This window comes from Vespula pensylvanica, chromosome 13 (genome assembly GCF_014466175.1).
Source record: "Vespula pensylvanica isolate Volc-1 chromosome 13, ASM1446617v1, whole genome shotgun sequence".
Lineage (NCBI taxonomy): Eukaryota > Metazoa > Arthropoda > Insecta > Hymenoptera > Vespidae > Vespula > Vespula pensylvanica.
In genome coordinates, this window is record NC_057697.1 from 1,970,558 (window position 1) to 1,989,358 (window position 18,801).

At 29.2% G+C, this 18,801-nt stretch overlaps 3 protein-coding genes across 4 annotated transcripts; 2 read left to right on the forward strand and 1 right to left on the reverse strand.

The window, feature by feature from the left end:
* Positions 1 to 866: 866 nt before the first annotated feature.
* Positions 867 to 6,556, reverse strand: LOC122633831 (trafficking protein particle complex subunit 8). Its single transcript, XM_043822230.1, has 10 exons — positions 5,996 to 6,556; positions 5,355 to 5,796; positions 5,025 to 5,270; positions 4,451 to 4,954; positions 3,834 to 4,353; positions 3,577 to 3,762; positions 2,747 to 3,493; positions 2,522 to 2,678; positions 1,315 to 2,416; positions 867 to 1,223 (listed from the first exon to the last, which is right to left on the reverse strand). Exons 1-10 carry the CDS (start codon positions 6,150 to 6,152, stop codon positions 956 to 958), a joined length of 4,329 nt encoding a protein of 1,442 aa, XP_043678165.1. The 5' UTR covers positions 6,153 to 6,556; the 3' UTR covers positions 867 to 955.
* A 964-nt stretch (positions 6,557 to 7,520) lies between these two features.
* Positions 7,521 to 10,692, forward strand: LOC122633835 (polyadenylate-binding protein 4-like). The gene is made up of 4 exons (XM_043822242.1): positions 7,521 to 8,053; positions 8,460 to 8,770; positions 8,843 to 9,788; positions 9,986 to 10,692. Exons 1-4 carry the CDS (start codon positions 7,861 to 7,863, stop codon positions 10,426 to 10,428), a joined length of 1,893 nt encoding a protein of 630 aa, XP_043678177.1. The 5' UTR covers positions 7,521 to 7,860; the 3' UTR covers positions 10,429 to 10,692.
* A 153-nt stretch (positions 10,693 to 10,845) lies between these two features.
* Positions 10,846 to 17,633, forward strand: LOC122633834 (tudor domain-containing protein 7-like). 2 transcript variants are annotated; one of them, XM_043822240.1, is made up of 17 exons: positions 10,846 to 11,252; positions 12,204 to 12,357; positions 12,465 to 12,664; positions 12,750 to 12,898; positions 13,037 to 13,142; positions 13,254 to 13,601; positions 13,678 to 13,851; positions 13,998 to 14,348; positions 14,454 to 14,621; positions 14,712 to 14,963; positions 15,034 to 15,279; positions 15,350 to 15,700; positions 15,772 to 15,989; positions 16,058 to 16,262; positions 16,332 to 16,450; positions 16,530 to 16,681; positions 16,772 to 17,633. In XM_043822240.1, exons 2-17 carry the CDS (start codon positions 12,276 to 12,278, stop codon positions 16,993 to 16,995), a joined length of 3,345 nt encoding a protein of 1,114 aa, XP_043678175.1. In that variant the 5' UTR covers positions 10,846 to 11,252; positions 12,204 to 12,275; the 3' UTR covers positions 16,996 to 17,633. The 2 variants fall into 2 exon arrangements, with proteins under 2 accessions (XP_043678175.1, XP_043678176.1); XM_043822241.1 differs by lacking the exon at positions 10,846 to 11,252 and adding an exon at positions 11,412 to 11,710.
* Positions 17,634 to 18,801: the final 1,168 nt, after the last annotated feature.

Here is an 18,801-nt window from a genome sequence, read left to right on the forward strand (position 1 = left end):
TTTTTTTTCTTAAATTAGTTTGATGTTAATGATGAGACTTAATATATTCATCATATACTATTTCACAAACTGTTTTATAATTTCTAATAAATTATAAGTCTAATAAAAAAAAAAAAAGAAAAGAAAACCTGACACGCGTAAAGATATATTATAATGAAGAGGCAAATGTAAAATATGATTACGATATAAATAAAGATTAAAAAAAAAATCAAAATACCTAAATTGGGAAATGCATGTTCAAATGACTAAATTTTGTAAGAAATGATAGATATATTAATTTCATTTTGTAGAACACAGTATTAAGGAACGTCAATGAAAATGTACATCAGTGACGTAATGAACGTCAATGACGTAATGAACGTCAATGTTACATATTCATGTATTTAGTACCGATATGTTTCTATGAAATATTAATTGTAATATTTAATGTTTTTTCAATGTATTCTATTAATTAATCGTTTTAATAGTCAAGTAAATTATTCCTCACACGTATGGAATTATTATGGAAATAATAATATACAAATAAGTTATATATGGTAAATTTTTTCATGAGGTAGATGCATCAACCCCAATTGAATTTCTGTTTTATATAATCTTAATTTCCAAATTCTTTACATACCCCTATTTTATAATATCGCAGATTTTAAAATATTTAAAATCGTTTCTCTATTTCAAGATCTTCTTTTACTTTTCTCAACAATATGGTTTATTATAGCTATAGGTAAATATTATAGTTGAGCAAAAAAGTTCTGGAAATTATTTCACTTCAAACGTTTTTTTTTTTCTGTTAAAAATGTATATTTTTTCCGAATCTATAAAATACTATTAGAAGTAGAGTAGTAAAAGAATTATAAGATGTATTGATATACAAAGGAATGATTTTTAATCGAATTAAACAAAGTAATTTATGTGATATTTGTTATCTGAATGATACCTAATATTGCAATAATAAATTTTATACAGCTGCATTCTTCATAATGCATATACTTTCCATATTCCATTCTTGAGGAATAAATTCTCTATTATTTACAATTTTTACAGAAACTTCTATTCTTGCTGCTAAATTGTATGTACCAGGAGCTGATAATATAGCTTGCAATTTTATAGTATTCTGTGCGAGAGACTCTATGCAACAATTAATCGCTGAATGACAAATATATCGAAAGTTTGTCGAAGCATGTGGTGAATAAAGTTGAGTCTTAATACTTGGAAGTTGAGTATCACTGTGAAGTAAAAAAATCAATTAAAATATAATTCGATGAATAAGTAATGTATATGTATGTGCCTTTAAATGTTTAATAGTCAAATATTTACCTGCTAGTTCCAATGGTGTTTATTCTGACATCTATTTTTGATTGGAGATGATTTTGTATATACATTGTAACTGGTATAATGCAAAGTCTATTTTCTCTAAAATTATGCTCGCCTTGCCTGAGATGACTTAAAGAAAATGTTATTATATTTTTACAGAACATAGTTGCATTCGTTTGAAGATCAATTCCTAGAAATTGTTCTTTATTATGCGTAATCGATAAATCTGGTATATTCCTATCTGGTCCAAATATCTTCAAACGTCCACAATATTCACTTTGTTCTACTTGCATTTCTTTTGGATATTTGTAAACTTGATTCAAATATTTCATGTCAATATGATGCTGACCAATTGCTTGCCTAACAACATAACCATTTTCTATTATTTTATTTTTCCATCTAACAATTAAAGCCGAATTCATCATCATAGTGTTTAGAAGAGGATCATTATCCTTTTGATTAATTTCTTGAAGTTGCAATTGCATATCAGCTGCATTCTCATGTATATCTAATGGTAAAATATATCTCTTTTGTACAAAATTCATGAATGGATAAGCTATTTCCGATATTTCATCACTCTTATTATCTTCTATTATTGATACATTAGAGAATATTGCTGTGTTATCAAATTTTTTTTGTAATTTAAACAATAAATGAAACATCTCTTGTGGGTGTACTATAATATTAGATGGAAGGACAGATGATCTAAATATTGACCAAGTATCACTTTGGCAAGATACAGCTAATATTGAAATTTCATTTGTTATAGTATCATGAATCTGATTCATGTTTTTTACAGACATTTTCATATTCAATGTCGGTAAAGTATCTTTAAATACTGCACTTCTGGATGCGATTGCTTTGATTTGTATTGAATCCAATACTTCCAAGTGCCACGTATGTCTGCATAATCTGTGTCTTGGAATACTTTCAGAGTCAACATTTTCATAATAGAAAAGTAAATCTAATCTATGACTTCCCTTTTTATGAGGTGCTTGAATCCACAGTGGCATCTTATGAACATCACCTACGTTTAAAATATTATTTTTATCTGAAGGTAGCAAAATTTTTGTTACAGCTTTATTGCTTTTCTTCAATGAATGTTCTGGAAATGATATATATACTTATAATTTCATTGATTAATATCTTAAATAAATTATAAACACGCACACACACACATTGAACATCGAAGTATAAAAAAAAAATTTACCATCAAGTATATCTTCATTTCCTAATGAAAATAACTTAGCATTGACACAAGTAACATAAATATTTGTTAATGGTGCATTTCCTATATTCTTTAGAGTTACTTCAACCTTTTGTATTTCTCCACAAAACATTTCTGATGATAATTTGCTAAAATGGATCTGTAAACATAATTTAGTTCGGTCGAACGTTAGAATAATATAATAAGTAAAATAAGTGATTTCTTTACCTGTATATATGGAGCTTTTTTGATGACATTCATTTCTAATCTATAATCCACAGCATACATTTGTATGCCTGGTTTTTCTTTAATATTTTTTAATTTAGGACCTTTAATTTCAAACAATCGTTTTCCAGCAACAAAAATTGTCGGATTCATAACAAGTGGATCTAGCGTTGCATGAACTGGATTAGACATGTTGTACTTCAAACCCAAGACTTTTACCTGTCCTACTTGCTTAGGTGTGAGAGATAATACAATACGTTGTTTACAAACTGGATGTAACATTATTGAATTGATTACTTGTGTATCAACCAGTTCTGATTCCGACGTTTCCGAATTTGTTTCATTTGTAATAGTATTATTGACGCTAGTAAATGACCACAATAAAGTTACGTTGGATAATGGTAATGATATATGCAGTGGATTATGTAATTCAATAGAAAAATGCACTGGCTCATTCAAGACAGCATTTGGTTTGACAGTATTATTACTTATACTCGAATACAATATAATGGATGGCTTAAATATCATAGGTTGTGTTCCCTGAGCTTCGGTTATAAGTATTTCTTCCATTTTTGACCATCTAACATCGTCTGTATCTTCATCGTCTAGCGATACATGACTCGCCGAAATACTATCTTCAGTTGATTCACACAAATGGCCATATAATACTTTAACATTGTTGCTATCTATTAATGGTAAAGGCAAAACAGGAAGCTCCTGGTCATTTGTAGCATCTTCTTGAAGTAATAACTATAGAAAGACATAATGGTTTAATAAAACAATTAGAATTGATATAAGTTAATGGTATTTTAATTTTATATGTGCTAACTCACATTATGAATATGTAAAAATTCTCGTAGGAAAGCAGCTTGTTGCGGTGCCGGTTGTTTACTATTAGCATTCAATAATTTTTCAAATGCCTTGACAGATTCTTGAACTTGCTTTAAAGAAGCGGCTTGCCTACCAATGGTAAAGTGTATATGATCTTCTGCTAATGACCATCCTCTATTATTATATACCTAATAATAGTAAATGTATATGAATCTACCATTATAATATTACATTAGAAAAAACATGTAATCAATATTACCTGATAAGCTTGTTGATAACATCTTAAAGAATGTTTCCTTTGGCCTGCTTTCGAGAATCTATGTCCAGCTAAGACTGCATGAAACGCATATTTCCTCATCATTTTCGGACCAATAAAACAATAAGCAGCTTGTTCGAGAAGTAAAGCAGAACGCAAATCAGAATCTTCGCTTGTCATACGAATTAACTGTTTTGCTGCTTCCCCATATAATCCACGACCCTTCAAGCATTCTGCACTGAGCAATGTTGCTCTCGTTGCAAATTGCGGCATCTTACAACTATTTGAATAAGTTAATATTGCATCATCCATATACTCGATTGTTTTTCGATTCATTTCACCTTGCATGAAAGCACTTAAACCAGCCATTTCTAGAGCACCTGCATAATAAAGCCATGCTTGATCGCCTGCAAAATCTCGTTTTGCGCTATGGTACGCTTGATAAGCAAGCGAATAATGACCAAATATAAAACACAAATCACCCAATCGACGCAATTGTAACTCAGAAGACTCTGCAGTGTAACTGAAATTTAAAATAAATTCAATATTTGATTATACGGTAATTGATAAAGAAAATAAATAAATGCATATATATATAAAGACATATAATAAGAACATACATCACAGCATTTAATGGAGCAGATCCTGGCGCTCCTGGCTTATTCGTACCGAATAATCTTCTTGTTGCACTAAAAAGTGATCTACTAACACCCTTTTTATTTGAAATAACATCATTTAATAAACCAATTTGTTTCTCAACATATGGTAATAAACTCTTCAAACAAAATTCTGTTATAAGTGATCTCAGTCTTTCAAGATCTTGTGTAGATAATCGAGCACCATGCTGTGCAGCAATGTAATTTGGAGAATCTGCCCAAACATTGGCATTAATTGGAGAATTACTAGCTATATGAGCTTTAATATTAGTAGTAGAACTAATATTATGTAACTTGTCACTCTCTGGACTAAGAGGATGAATAGTTACGGACACTGCTTCTTGTCCAACTTCTAATTGCACATTACTAGGTTCTGACATTTCAGAAGAAAGACTAATTGTATCAGCTACATCTGGAGAAACTAACGTATTATTTTGTGGAACAACCGGTGTTCCAGCTTGACTTGATCTGTAATAGAATAATATGATTAAAGATTTCAAAAGTGTTTCATGACAATTGTTTATCATGCAATATTTACTTCTCAGACTCTGTTGTGACTTCATTTGGCATAGCAGATACACCTCCTGTATCTGCTGGAGTACGTGGTGAACTATTTTGTTCGCTACCACTTGATAATTCTGTACGTTTTATTAGAAATTGACTCCAAGGATCCGGTAAGTGTGAATTATCATCAATTTGTCCTGGTGGTCGTGAATTCATTTGTAAAAGGAAACAATTATTAGCACCATAAATATTTTTCATTTCTGTAAAAACACTCTCTGCCCTGTCAAAGTAAATAAATAGAATATATATTCAAATATAGAAGTAAATAATATTTATTATATTCATAAAAAAATAAAACAATTACTTGATCTTATCATCCAGTAAGGCATCATGTATTAGGATGTAATATCTTAATGCATTGTTATTAAACCACTTTGGTAATTTTCCAGGAATACTTTGGTGTAATTGTGAACCCATTACTTGTACTTTGTCTAAAGGATTATCATCTGCTGTTGAAACAATGATCATGCAAGCAAGAAAATGTCTTGTAAACTCATGATCAGAAGGAAACTGCACACTAAGAAACATTTCTCTCCATGCTTCAAACCATGGAACAGATAAAGGAATATCTAAATCAACTGTTCCAATACGAATAACAGTAGTACGTTCACACATTGCCGAACTAACAGCCTCATTCAACATTTTTCTTGCAATGCTAGATTCAGGTGGATGTGCATTAACATCTTGTATAGAAAGTCGAAGATTTCGAACGGTTACAATATTTCCTTGCGGATCTTTGAAATGTCCTAGAATAATCGTATAATATATATAATAAAACATTTGTCATATAGACATAGTTGACATTCCAACATGTTTTGATAGAATTAGAAATTCTTTATAACCATATTGTATATAACAATAATAGTGAGATAACAAATAACTTGTAATTAAAAAATTAGGAAACACAAAAGGTATTCTTTTTTCTTAATTTATAAACATCATTACCTTCGGTATTTAACTTGCAGAATGGTTGCAAAAGTTCGACAAATGACAAATTATTTTTCTGACATGTTGCATCGGCAGCAGATGTGCATACTGCAGCAATTTGTGGCGAAAAGGTATTGCTGATAAATTCCCGTGGGGTTAACTTGCATTGAGCCATTACTATTTCTTATAATGATTATTATAATTTTTTTTTAACGAGCGAACAAATCCTTTTTTTTATTAAGTACTACGAACACTACGATCATACACACATATTTGCATTTATAATTACACTAGATCTACGCATTATTTTACGTGAATAAAAGTGACAGCGACGGAAGCAACATAGTACTTCGCTCGTAAGGATGAACATGTCTACCGGAATGAAACAGCTGTCTACCAAATATTACGAATACATTAGATTTCAGAAAACGATCCATCATGTTTTTTTTTTAATCATGTTATATTCTTCTCTCTTGACTTTACATCTTTGTTGAAAATGTAGTTTTATTGATGAATACAACCAACCCAGAGGGAATCAAACAGAGCAGACATTTCCATGAGACCGCAATTTTATTATTTTCCTTAATATAAATGATATTTCGCGCCATCTACAAATTCATAACTCTTTTCACCAATCAAATTGGCGCTAAATATGAATCACTACTCGCGTCGTTGATTATTGATAAATCAAATCAAATAAACTTCCTGTTTTATTTATTTTAGAACTTGACATAGATAAATAAAAAAAAGAAAAATATGTCAATACGACTTTCTTTTGTCTTATCTAAATTTTCAATAATTCGTCAATATAAAAGTATATATTGAAGATAAAACGATTATATTATTTGTAACATAAATAATACTGATATCGAAATATTACGTAATTTATATTTTATCAACTTATATCAAATTTATACTTATCAACAGATAATTTTTAATTTTTAATCACATACGAGAACGTAGTAATATAAGAAATAATAAAGTTCCAGACATTTAACCAATCAAATTAATAATTCAAACCATGTGATTATTCAAAACATCACATAAAAATTTCTATTACTAACATATGATAAATATAATCGTAATGAAATTACTTACACATTTAAATTATTCATGTTTGATACGATATCCTAATAATATTGTTATACATATTTTTTTTATTTTTAATCTATCACAAAAAAGATTCTGCAATATGAAAGTAACAACCAATCACGTTTGAGCGTTAAGTAGTATATAACATCATGATGTTTATCGAGTATTGTGATTGGTCATACATATTGGCGCTTCTTCGTATTTATTGGTCGTATTTTTTTGTACAATAAAATTATATTTGTTTATTTGTGAAAAGATAATTTCATTAATAATCATTCGAATACACTAAGAAAAAATTAATCAATAGAAACTTTTATCGTTTTAATAGAAAGAAATGTATAAGCTTCTTCGTAGAGAATAATCAAAGATGGCGCCTAAAGCTATCGAAAAGGGACTACTTTCCTTCCGCTAAGTGCATTCTACGGTTGTGTATATAAGCGTAAGGAGAACTACTTTCAACGCCTCTTCCTCATTAAGAGTAGAGTTGTGTTCACGTGTGGTTGTGTCTCCTTTTTCCACAAAATAGGTCACACAACCCACTTCCATTCGTGAAATAACTCTCCTATAAAAAAATCCAAAAAAAAATATAAAATTGCAAAAAATACAAACAAAAAAATCGTAAAACCGTTGCTGAAAACCGCGATACCTAAATAAAGTGTGGAAAAAAATAATAATTGCTTTACGAAGAGCGACGTGGTCTGAAGGCAAGCCATATTGAAAGAATCAAGGAAAACCAAAAAGCAGAGAAATTTTCATCGTTAACGGCCCGTAAGACCAGGTAAACTATAAAAATGAATCCAGGAGCTCCAAACTACCCTATGGCTTCGCTTTATGTGGGAGATTTGCATACCGACATCACCGAGGCGATGCTGTTTGAAAAGTTTTCGTCGGCTGGCCCTGTACTTTCTATACGCGTCTGTCGTGATATGATTACCAGACGATCTCTTGGTTACGCTTATGTCAACTTTCAACAACCTGCTGATGGTGAGTATTTTATTATTATTAATCATACGCATGAAACAAACAACAAAATTTTCACTTCCTCTTACCATCTTACCATGCTTTATTTATACGCTCATGGCACGTGCAATGCATTGTGCAAAGCCACCATATTGGATCTCGCAATACTTTGAATAATGGATGACGATTGAACGATTCATGCCGTCTATTCGACATTTATAATATCATTTATTCTTTAAAAATATATTATTTTTTAATGATATGCCGAGATGTATAATAATTTTTATCTTTTATGTTTATTAACAATCTTTTTTTGCTGCAAACTTATGATCTCCTGCAAATATTTACGATTTTGTCTATTTATATGGAATTATTTCGCAGTTTAATGCTTTTGACATCCAACATTATTAATATATGTTTTATATTTTAGCTGAACGTGCACTGGATACGATGAATTTTGATATGATTAAAGGGCGGCCTATAAGAATTATGTGGTCCCAACGTGACCCTTCCCTTCGGAAATCTGGTGTTGGAAATGTTTTCATTAAAAATTTAGATAAAAATATAGACAATAAAGCAATGTACGATACATTTTCTGCTTTTGGTAATATACTTAGTTGCAAAGTTGCTCAAGATGAGTCAGGTGCATCTAAAGGATATGGTTTTGTTCATTTTGAAACCGAAGAAGCCGCTAACAAATCTATCGACAAAGTAAACGGAATGTTGTTAAACGGGAAGAAGGTAACATATCATTTATTATCATACTTTTCATCATATTTTATATTTGTATTATTGCTATTTTTAAATTTTTAGGTTTATGTCGGTAAGTTCATCCCTCGCAAAGAACGTGAAAAAGAATTAGGAGAAAAAGCGAAGCTTTTTACCAATGTTTATGTAAAAAATTTTGGAGAAGACATGACCGATGATAAATTAAAAGAGATGTTTGAGAAATATGGGACCATCATCAGTCATAAAGTGATGAATAAAGATGACGGAAAATCTCGAGGTTTTGGTTTCGTCGCCTTTGAAGATCCTGATGCCGCTGAACAAGCTGTTTTGGAATTAAATGGAAAAGAAGTGGCAGAAGGAAAATGCATGTATGTAGGTAGAGCTCAAAAGAAGGCGGAACGTCAACAAGAATTAAAGAGAAAGTTTGAACAAATGAAGATAGAACGGTTAAACCGTTATCAAGGTGTTAATCTTTACGTAAAGAATTTGGATGACACCATTGACGATGAACGTCTACGAAAAGAATTTACACCTTTTGGAACTATTACCTCTGCAAAAGTCATGATGGAAGAAGGACGTAGCAAAGGATTTGGCTTTGTATGTTTTTCAGCCCCAGAAGAAGCAACTAAGGCTGTAACAGAAATGAACGGTCGTATAGTAGGTTCGAAACCGTTATACGTTGCTTTAGCTCAACGTAAAGAAGATCGTAAGGCTCATCTTGCCTCACAATATATGCAACGCATGGCTAACATGCGTATGCAACAAATGGGCCAAATATTTCAACCTGGTGGTGCTGGCAGTTATTATTTACCTACTATTCCTCAACCACAAAGATTTTATGGGCCAGCACAAATTTCACAGATTCGTGCGACACCCCGTTGGCCAGCACAACCAAATCAAGTACGACCCAATGCACAGACTGGTAGTTCAGGCTTTGCTGCTATGCAAGGACCATTCAGAGCTGCTCCTCGAGCTCCTGCTGCTCAAGCTGGTACTATGCGCAATACACTATCCGCCAGACCAATTACAGGTAACAAACTGTATAAATCTTTGATGATTTATTAATAAGATAATACATTATTTTATCATTATTATTATTACTTATCATCATCATTATCATCATAAACATTACGAAGACTATGTATAGTCTTCGTAATATCTATGTTTGTATCATAAGTAAAATATCATCACGCAGAGAGTAAATCTTAAATATTAATTTTTATATAGGTCAACAAACGGTAGGTGGTGCAAACATGCAAGGACGTTCTATGGCTGGACAAGCAGTTGGGGTTTCTCCTCAAAGTCGTCCATCCAATTATAAGTACACTTCAAATATGCGCAATCCTCCGCAAGCAATGGCAGTTCCTGCTCAAGCTCCAGTCCAACAGGCAGTTCACATTCAAGGCCAAGAACCATTGACTGCCTCCATGTTAGCAGCTGCTCCTCCACAGGAGCAGAAACAAATGTTGGGAGAACGTTTGTTCCCGTTGATTCAATGCATGTACCCACAACTCACTGGGAAGATCACAGGAATGTTGTTAGAGATTGATAATTCGGAGCTCCTTCATATGTTGGAGCATAACGAATCATTGAAGGCCAAGGTTGAGGAGGCTGTGGCAGTACTGCAGGCTCATCAAGCCAAGCAGGCTGTGGCTTCGAAAAAAGAATAAACGCCATAAAAATTAAGCTGTCATTTTTATCGTATCATTTTAATTATCTTTAATTTTTTTTCTCTTTTTTTTTCTTTCTCTCTTTTTTGTCATTTTGCAATTAATCCTCAGTTTAAAAAATTCCTCCTAAAAAAGCTTTATGATGGCTTAAGCGATTGTTATGTAATGGCGAAAAACAACCAAGTTATATTTGAAAGCTAATATTGATCGCGAGAGGATTTTCTTCAAGTTTTATGATAATAAATTTTTCTTTGATGGTAGAAATCGACTTGATTTTTATTCTATCTCCCTGGTTTTTTAATTGAATGTGTTGTATTAAGTGTATACGATCATGTATAATAACCTTTATAATTTTCAATTGAAGTTTCAAATAAAAATAAAACCTACTGTTGAACCTTTTTTTTTTAAGAATTCAATGATACGATAACTTATGTATTATAGAAAGAAAAAGAAAGAAGAAAATTGTTATATACAAATATGAAAATAAATGAACAAAATGCCTGCGATAGTTTTTATATGTGAAATGTTTTGAAATACGCGGCTTACAAGTAATTGTGATTGCAGAAAAAGTCTGAATTGTGATTGGTCAGTTGATCACGTGGTATTCTGCACTTGATGCATGATAGGTTAGTTTTTTCATCCGTGAAAGTGTGACGCAGCCCAAATATGATTTTCGACTGTACGATATAAACAGTGAAACGTGAAGGAGAAATGTCAAGTACGTAATTGTGGATTAGTCTATCGCAGAACACCGGGAGTGTAGAGTTTTATAGATTTTTGTAAGTAATTGTTGACGCAATTATCGGGAGAATTGAACTAAGCCGGTTAGTATTAATCTTGTATAATAAATATATGACGAATTAGATATTAAGGTAGATAGATAATCGTACACATATGTATGTATATATATATATATATATATATATATATATATATGTATATACATACATATTATACGTATATATGTATACAATACACATAATTACTTAAGTAGTTCAAGCACGATTGGTTGAAATCGTTTTGGAGAAATTACTGTAATTATCGCGAATAATATAGGTTAATTTATCGAATTGTTAATTAAAAATTCAATAGTTACGAATAATTTCCTTGAGAGATTTGTTCTTTTTTTTATTTATACTGATCGAAAGAAATTGATTTCTCTTCTCACGTACTTCGTTGGAAATATTTTCTACGTCACGCTTTAATTTGTACGTAGCCTATTTAAGAGTTCGGTACAGATCATCAAAGGTGCGAGACAAATATGCGGCCTCAAATATGAAAGGAATGTATTCATTTATTTATTTTTTATGTTTTAATCATTTTCTATGAAATTTATTTGGCATCAACTATTTATTTTGTGTCATCTCAATGATTATTAATTATTATATATTTTATATAAATTATATGTATTCTTTTAATTAATTCGAAACGTATGGTCGATTAACGACACATTATGTAAAAGAATGATATTCTTCATTTGTTCAAGAGAATAATTGTTTTATTACCCACGAATTTTCTAATATTTTATTTGTTTAAAAAAAGAATGTTTATAAATAATATACAACATATATGCATATATTATATATATATTTGTATATCATTAAGGAATTAATGTTAAAGTCATTGCATATAAAAGACATTAAATGTAAAAGGAACGTTTAGACGGTCCTGATGATTAATTGCAAAATGTTATTTCTAAAATATTTTATTTCATGTCATTGTATGAATAATTTTTGATATATTAGAAATATAAATAGACAAAATATATTTCACAGGTTTATAGTTTATGAGAGTTATAGACTCGATTGTTTTTGTGCTTTATATTTTTAATATATGAAGCATTAAAAATGGATCGAGATAAGGTCATAGGAAACTTGCGAGCAGCATTATTATCTTCAAAAGGAGGGGTACTTATAGATGAAGTAAACCGTAAGTTAAAGAATTATTAATACAATACGTAGAATTTGAAAATATATTTTCTGATTGATAACATAGTTATTTTGTTATATAAATACAAAGAAATATGTTCATTCTAGGAGATTTTAAAACGATTATTGGTGAAAATATACCATATCGTAGGCTTGGATATCAATCTTTAGAGGCTTTCTTAAAATCAATATCTGGAATTAAAATTACTAATAAAGGTGGACAAACATATGTAGAAGCTTTACCTAATGAGAAATCTTCTCATCTTTCTAAACTAATATCACAACAAAAGAGTGCAAATAAAAAAGAGGTTACTTTTATTTTATATGTGATTCATATTTGACAAAATTAAAAATATTTATATGATATTCTAAGAATTTTTATATACTATTTAGTTACGAAAAGGTTTCTACCGCAATTCAACGCCATGTCGAATGCCATATTCAACAAAGAAAGTTGTTTTCCCTGGGAAAAATGTTAATGCAAATTCCTCTATGCAAACTAAAAATTCTATGAAAAACAACACTAACCAAAAACAAGAAAAGTATATATCTAAAAAAAAATATAGTTTTATTTTATTATGTCATGATTCTATATATAGTATTTTCTAATCTTAGAATAAAATAAATATTATAAGTTTTATTTTTAAAAATAGATATAACATATTTTACAATGTATTCAGGATCGTACCTCTCATGCAAGTTCCAACAGGATATATACCGCCATCTTCTTTAGGAAGACCTAGATACATACAACCGGTGTCAGGATCACCTACTTGTCCTAGCAAAGTAAACATTTTTAATGCATAGTTAATAATAATAATATTCTTCTTGAACGAAATAAATTTGCATTATTAATAGATTCTAACATCTACTGTAATGAATCATTTATATTTTTAGAGACTGAAGGATAGAAAATCAAATACTATTCAAACAATAATGAACCAAAATGTTAATAAACCCAATAATAATACATTTTTTAAAAGCAATGACAACGCTGAAAAATCTGCAATACCTGTGATAACATCAAAACCAAACACTGTGCAGAAATATTCAGAAGCTTGTAGTAATGAAAAATCATCTTCAAATATAAGTGGCAGACTTAAAATTAATTCAGATATTCCATCCCATTCGCTTATAACTAATAATGTCTCAACATCTCAACATTCTGAAGTATTATCACCACTATCTCCTGCACAATTAATAGGAAATAAACCAATTTCATTTGCTGCTGCACAACCATTGAAGGTTCGTGTATTTTATATATATATATATACCTTTCTAGAAATTGTAAAAAAGTGTAATGTTTTTTTTTTTTTACCAGGTGCAAGAAAATAATCAAAAGAAGACAGTTTTGAAATCGACAGTATCCATAGAAGATCCGAGACATCAGTTGAAAATCTGTGCAAGAAATCTTAGTTTACCTGAACCTATATACAGGATATTACCAGCAACTGCTAAAACCTCAACAGTAATGGGTATATATGCTCATGTTAAGGTACACTATACCCTAATTATTTATAATATAAATTTGTGTGTGTGGATTTATAAATATATATATATATATATATATATATATATATATATATATATATATAAAAGATATTCTCTATATAATATTTTGCTTTACGTATTAATATATAGATTGGACCACATGGATATAGCAATTATCCATATGATGTAAGTTCTGATGATGAAGCTCAACGATTAGCAGCTGAAATAGCATTAAAAGATCTTATTGATAAATTTGGTTCATTACCTAATATCACTGAAACTACCAATAAAGAATTAATACAAAAACGTATAGTGGCAATTGTAAATACTCACATGAATGGAGTTTTCAAAGATCAAATACCTGTATATTACAAACAAGGATATGGAGAGTGTTTGCCTGCAGATTGGTTTGACATCATAGAAGAGTGTTCTGAAATTATATTAGAAAAAGGTGCTGATAATTCAATTATTTTACAACGATGTGAGATTAAAAAAGAGAAGGTAAAATGTAAATTTATTGAAAAGATGTGATAAACTGTTTTTCATTACATTTATAGTGTAACTTCTCAAAAATATATGGAGAAAATATTTGTATTTTTATCTTAGGCATGTGATTCAATTTCACCAAAATCAGACAAAATACTATTGAATCCAATAGGACCAACAATACCAGGACAATTGCAATTACCAGAAGATCAGTATTGGATCGTATATGTTTGTTGTGTGATAAGTACAGTTGATGTTTGGGTTCGACTTGCTGGTCCTGATTATAGTGTAAGAGATGATATTAAAAATTTTATGAAAAATAATTTTTTTACAAATAATTTGTAGATTTAATAAGTACTAATTTTATTTGATATTCAGGACAAATTCGATATCATGATAGCTGAGATGATGGAATACTATAGTCGAAGTCAAATATCTATTAAATCAGTCGAGATAGGAGGTTATTATGCGATATTTGAAGATGAGTGCTGGCATAGAGTTCGCTGTGAAGAATTTGATAGTAATACTGGATTGGTTACTGTGTTATTCATTGATCATGGCGATGAAGATCAACGTCCCTTAAGTGATTTATATATACTGGATAAAAAATTTTGCAGCCTATCTGCACAAGTAATATTTTAATACATACACATAAAACGTATACTATCATATACATCATTAAAAAATCTAATTTTTCCAGGCAATGCGTATGTGTTTAGCTGGTTTGGAAGACTTTAGAGATTGTGAGACTGTTTTGGTTCACATTGAAAATTTGTTACTTGGTCAAGCTTTTTATGTCGAAGTGCTTAATCAGGGCTTTGATAAAGACGGTCCATATGCTACAGTTGAATTTTATGATACAAGTGGTCCAGATGATATTAATTTAAATAAAATTCTATATAAGCAAATATTGCAGAATATTATAGCTTTACCACAAATGAACGTTGTGAGTACATAATCATTTCTTCATTCTCTTAAGTTTACTTTAATATTTATAGTTTTACATTAATTTTTAGGCAGGACAAGTAACAGAAGTTTTTGTCTCACACGTAGAAAAGAATGGTGATGTTTACATTCAGATACAAACAGAAGGGATGAAATATCTAATTCGTTTGATAAATCGTTTGACACAAACCGGACTAACTGCAGATATTTTGAAATACAGTATAGTTACTGTTGTCGATAGAATGAAAAAATATTTTGTATCTGTAGATGGAAATTGGTATAGAGGAGAAGTGATGAATATTTATCCAAATGGTCAAGTAAAGGTGTTTTTAATTGATTTTGGAAATACAGTCATTGCGAGTAAAGCTAATTTATTGCATTTGGAAAAACTTTCTGATTTATTGACAAAGTATCCTGCACAGGTAAAATCTTTTTCCTTCGTATAAATTGATTGTATGATCCATATACAATTTTCTTAATGCATATATCTCAGGCTATGAAAGTACATCTTCACAATATTGAAAAATCAATGTGTAATGAGAAGATGGTTTCCCGGATAAGGAAGCTTGTTCCACAGGGTGAACCGATTCTAATGAGGGTGATCACACATTCAACTGTTGGTACACCATTAGTAGAATTGTTTAAACGTATTCAACCCGACAATGTTCTTGCTTCTATTAATACTACCTTAGCTTACGAAGAACTTAAAAGGTATTTTAGTATAATATAAAATGTATGAAAATTTATTCTTTATTATCTTTATTATAATTTTATTATAGAACTATTGGAGATGGTAATAATAATGTAAAATTAAGAAAACGTATTACATCTCGAACTATAACGAATGAAGACGATGATGTTATAAAAACATTAAAGCCTCCGAAAATCACAGGACTTGGTGAATTTTTTGATGTACATATTACAATGGCTGCCAATCCAGGAAATTTTACTGTTCAACCACTAGATGATAAAAGATCTTTAGAGGTATCATACATATTCGCACTAATCTCATATAATTTTCCATAATTATATGTTCATTAAATTTGAATATAGGCGATGATGATCGAATTGCAAGAAGTTTGTTTGACTTATCATGGATCATATCCAACTGTTGAATCGATTAGAGAAGGAAATCTTTATGCAGCTAAACATATAGATGAGCATTGGTATAGGTAATAACTATTTTATATATATTATATATTTCATTATATATTTTGAATATTTTTTTATCATTAAAATTGTACTTTCTAGAGTATCCGCCTTGAATATTATCAGTGAAAATATGGTCACCGTATATTTCTGTGATTTTGGTGATGTGTCTATTCTATCGTTAGACAAGTTACAACCTTTAAAAAGTCAATTTTTAGAATTACCATATCAAGCAATAAAGGCCAAGCTAGTTGGTAAGTAATTTATATAGGTATAACATACTGCTTCGTATTGATCGCACATATATAATTATACATAAATATAAAAATAATATAAATTAATAGGAATAAGGCCTATTAACATGGATTGGTCAGTGGAAGATTGCTTAAGATTTCAACGATTGGTATTAGAAAAAAACTTTGTATCAATAGTTGTTGAATCAACTCACGATGATGTAAATCCCGCTGAAACTATACTTGGTCTAAAATTGATAGATGTAGAGACATCAGAAGACATTTACATTGATCAGCTTTTAGTAGAGGAAGGTCGTGCAGTATATACAGACTGAATTGATAATAGTAATTCAGAATAGTAGTACCAAAAGTTAACGTACATTTCTATACTGAAATAATAGTAAAAAGAAAAAAAAAACAAAAAAAAAACAAAAAAAAAATAAAAAAAAGAAATAGAAGAAAAAAAGTTAAAAAAAAGAAAAGGAAAAGAAAAGAAAAGACATTTATTAAAAGAGATCATTATAATTTTAATTAAAAAAGTAGAGTGTATGTCTCTAAGGAAGTATTTTACAAGGTTGTGTTCACGAAAGATTTAATTTTTATAATTATTTTTTTCTTTTTTTTTTCTTTTATATATTTAAAATATTATCTATTCTCTCATCTTTAACATATTCCATCAAATTTCTTGATATCTCTTTTACAGAGAAAGAAAGAAAGAAAAAGAGGGGGACATCGATATATAACTGGTATATATGCTTTATCTATATGTTCCTTGAATCTATAAAAATAGAGACTTTTTTTTATATATTATTATGATAATATATTATATCGTAGATAAATAAGTTCGACATAAATAGCGTTTGAGCGTTCTTAAATAATTTTATGATTTTCTTAAGAAATTAGACGAACATATACTATGAATTTGAAAGATTTTTTTCATTCAACTATAGCTTTCATAGAATTTAGAGAGAGAGAGAGAGAGAGAAAGAAAACAATTTAAATAATGTAGTCTCATCAACTTGTAGTAACTTTATATACTATAAAGAAATTTTTGGCTGTGGTCTATAGAGGACTATAGATATAATAATTTGATTGTAAGCATTCCATTATGTTTTTTGATTTTTCTTTTTTCGTTTTAACTAATACGTATGAAATTAATGTTATTAAAAAAATGTTTCAGACTAATTATCCCAATACTTTAAAAGATAATTAGTTATGATATAAATTAAAGAAAAGTAGAAGAAAAGAAAACAGAGAAATATATAAAATATCATTCAATTTGTTGTATTAAGTAATTAATTAAATAAAAAATAAAATTGTAACGTAGGTTTTTGTCTGAAACATTTTTTTTAAATTATATAAACGGCTTAATTGCGCATATATATAGCTAAGTTGAAAGTTATCTAAATATTTCATATTTTTTGGTTAAAACTAAAGATTTATATATAAAATTAGAATATATAAAAGTACACCTAGTGTATTTTTGTTAGTTTTCTAAATATTTACTTTTTTGTTTGGCTTGTTTTTTCTCTTTTTTGCAATAATTATAAATATTGATAACTTTTCTATTATAATTTTATCAATATTTTGGTGCTGTTATATTCAATGCAAAATTGAATTATTGTGTGCGTTTTCATATGATTCGAAGGAGAAAGATATTGGCTCTAAAGTGCCAAATTATATTATTATAGACATACTTGTAAATTTTTAAATTAATTAAAATTTACAAGTATATAATTTATGAGATAAAAGTATAAAACATATACGTGTATGTGTGTATATGTATATATATATATTATCAATAGTAATTACAATAATAATTAATGATTATATGAATAATTATATGATCGTGTAGTTAATAATAATTATTATATAATAATTGAATTATTATTAATTATTATTAATAATATATATTACTTAAAATTTTATACGTAGTGATATTAACGATAATAACGATAACAAAAGGAAAAAAATCAACTTTCATTGTTCAGTATTTTCTATTAGACTAGAACATATAATATGGTGATCCTTCTTCCCTGCGTGTATATTAGCTATATCTAATGTCTAAATATATCTAATATTGGACATGACATAGTTCTTCATAAAAAAAGAATATATTTTTATTTTGTTATATTAATAAT

Excerpts from the sequence above, each read along its gene's own strand:
- LOC122633831 (XM_043822230.1), bottom strand. The coding sequence starts at position 6,152 with ATGGCTCAATGCAAGTTAACCCCACGGGAATTTATCAGCAATACCTTT. Across the intron at positions 2,679-2,746 it reads AAAAAGCTCCATATATACAG|ATCCATTTTAGCAAATTATC; the intron begins GTAAAGAAATCA and ends TTATGTTTACAG. Across the intron at positions 1,224-1,314 it reads AACACCATTGGAACTAGCAG|TGATACTCAACTTCCAAGTA; the intron begins GTAAATATTTGA and ends TTTACTTCACAG.
- LOC122633835 (XM_043822242.1), top strand. The coding sequence starts at position 7,861 with ATGAATCCAGGAGCTCCAAACTACCCTATGGCTTCGCTTTATGTGGGA. Across the intron at positions 8,054-8,459 it reads CTTTCAACAACCTGCTGATG|CTGAACGTGCACTGGATACG; the intron begins GTGAGTATTTTA and ends TTTATATTTTAG. Across the intron at positions 9,789-9,985 it reads ATCCGCCAGACCAATTACAG|GTCAACAAACGGTAGGTGGT; the intron begins GTAACAAACTGT and ends ATTTTTATATAG.
- LOC122633834 (XM_043822240.1), top strand. The coding sequence starts at position 12,276 with ATGGATCGAGATAAGGTCATAGGAAACTTGCGAGCAGCATTATTATCT. Across the intron at positions 12,358-12,464 it reads ACTTATAGATGAAGTAAACC|GAGATTTTAAAACGATTATT; the intron begins GTAAGTTAAAGA and ends TGTTCATTCTAG. Across the intron at positions 16,263-16,331 it reads ATGATAAAAGATCTTTAGAG|GCGATGATGATCGAATTGCA; the intron begins GTATCATACATA and ends ATTTGAATATAG.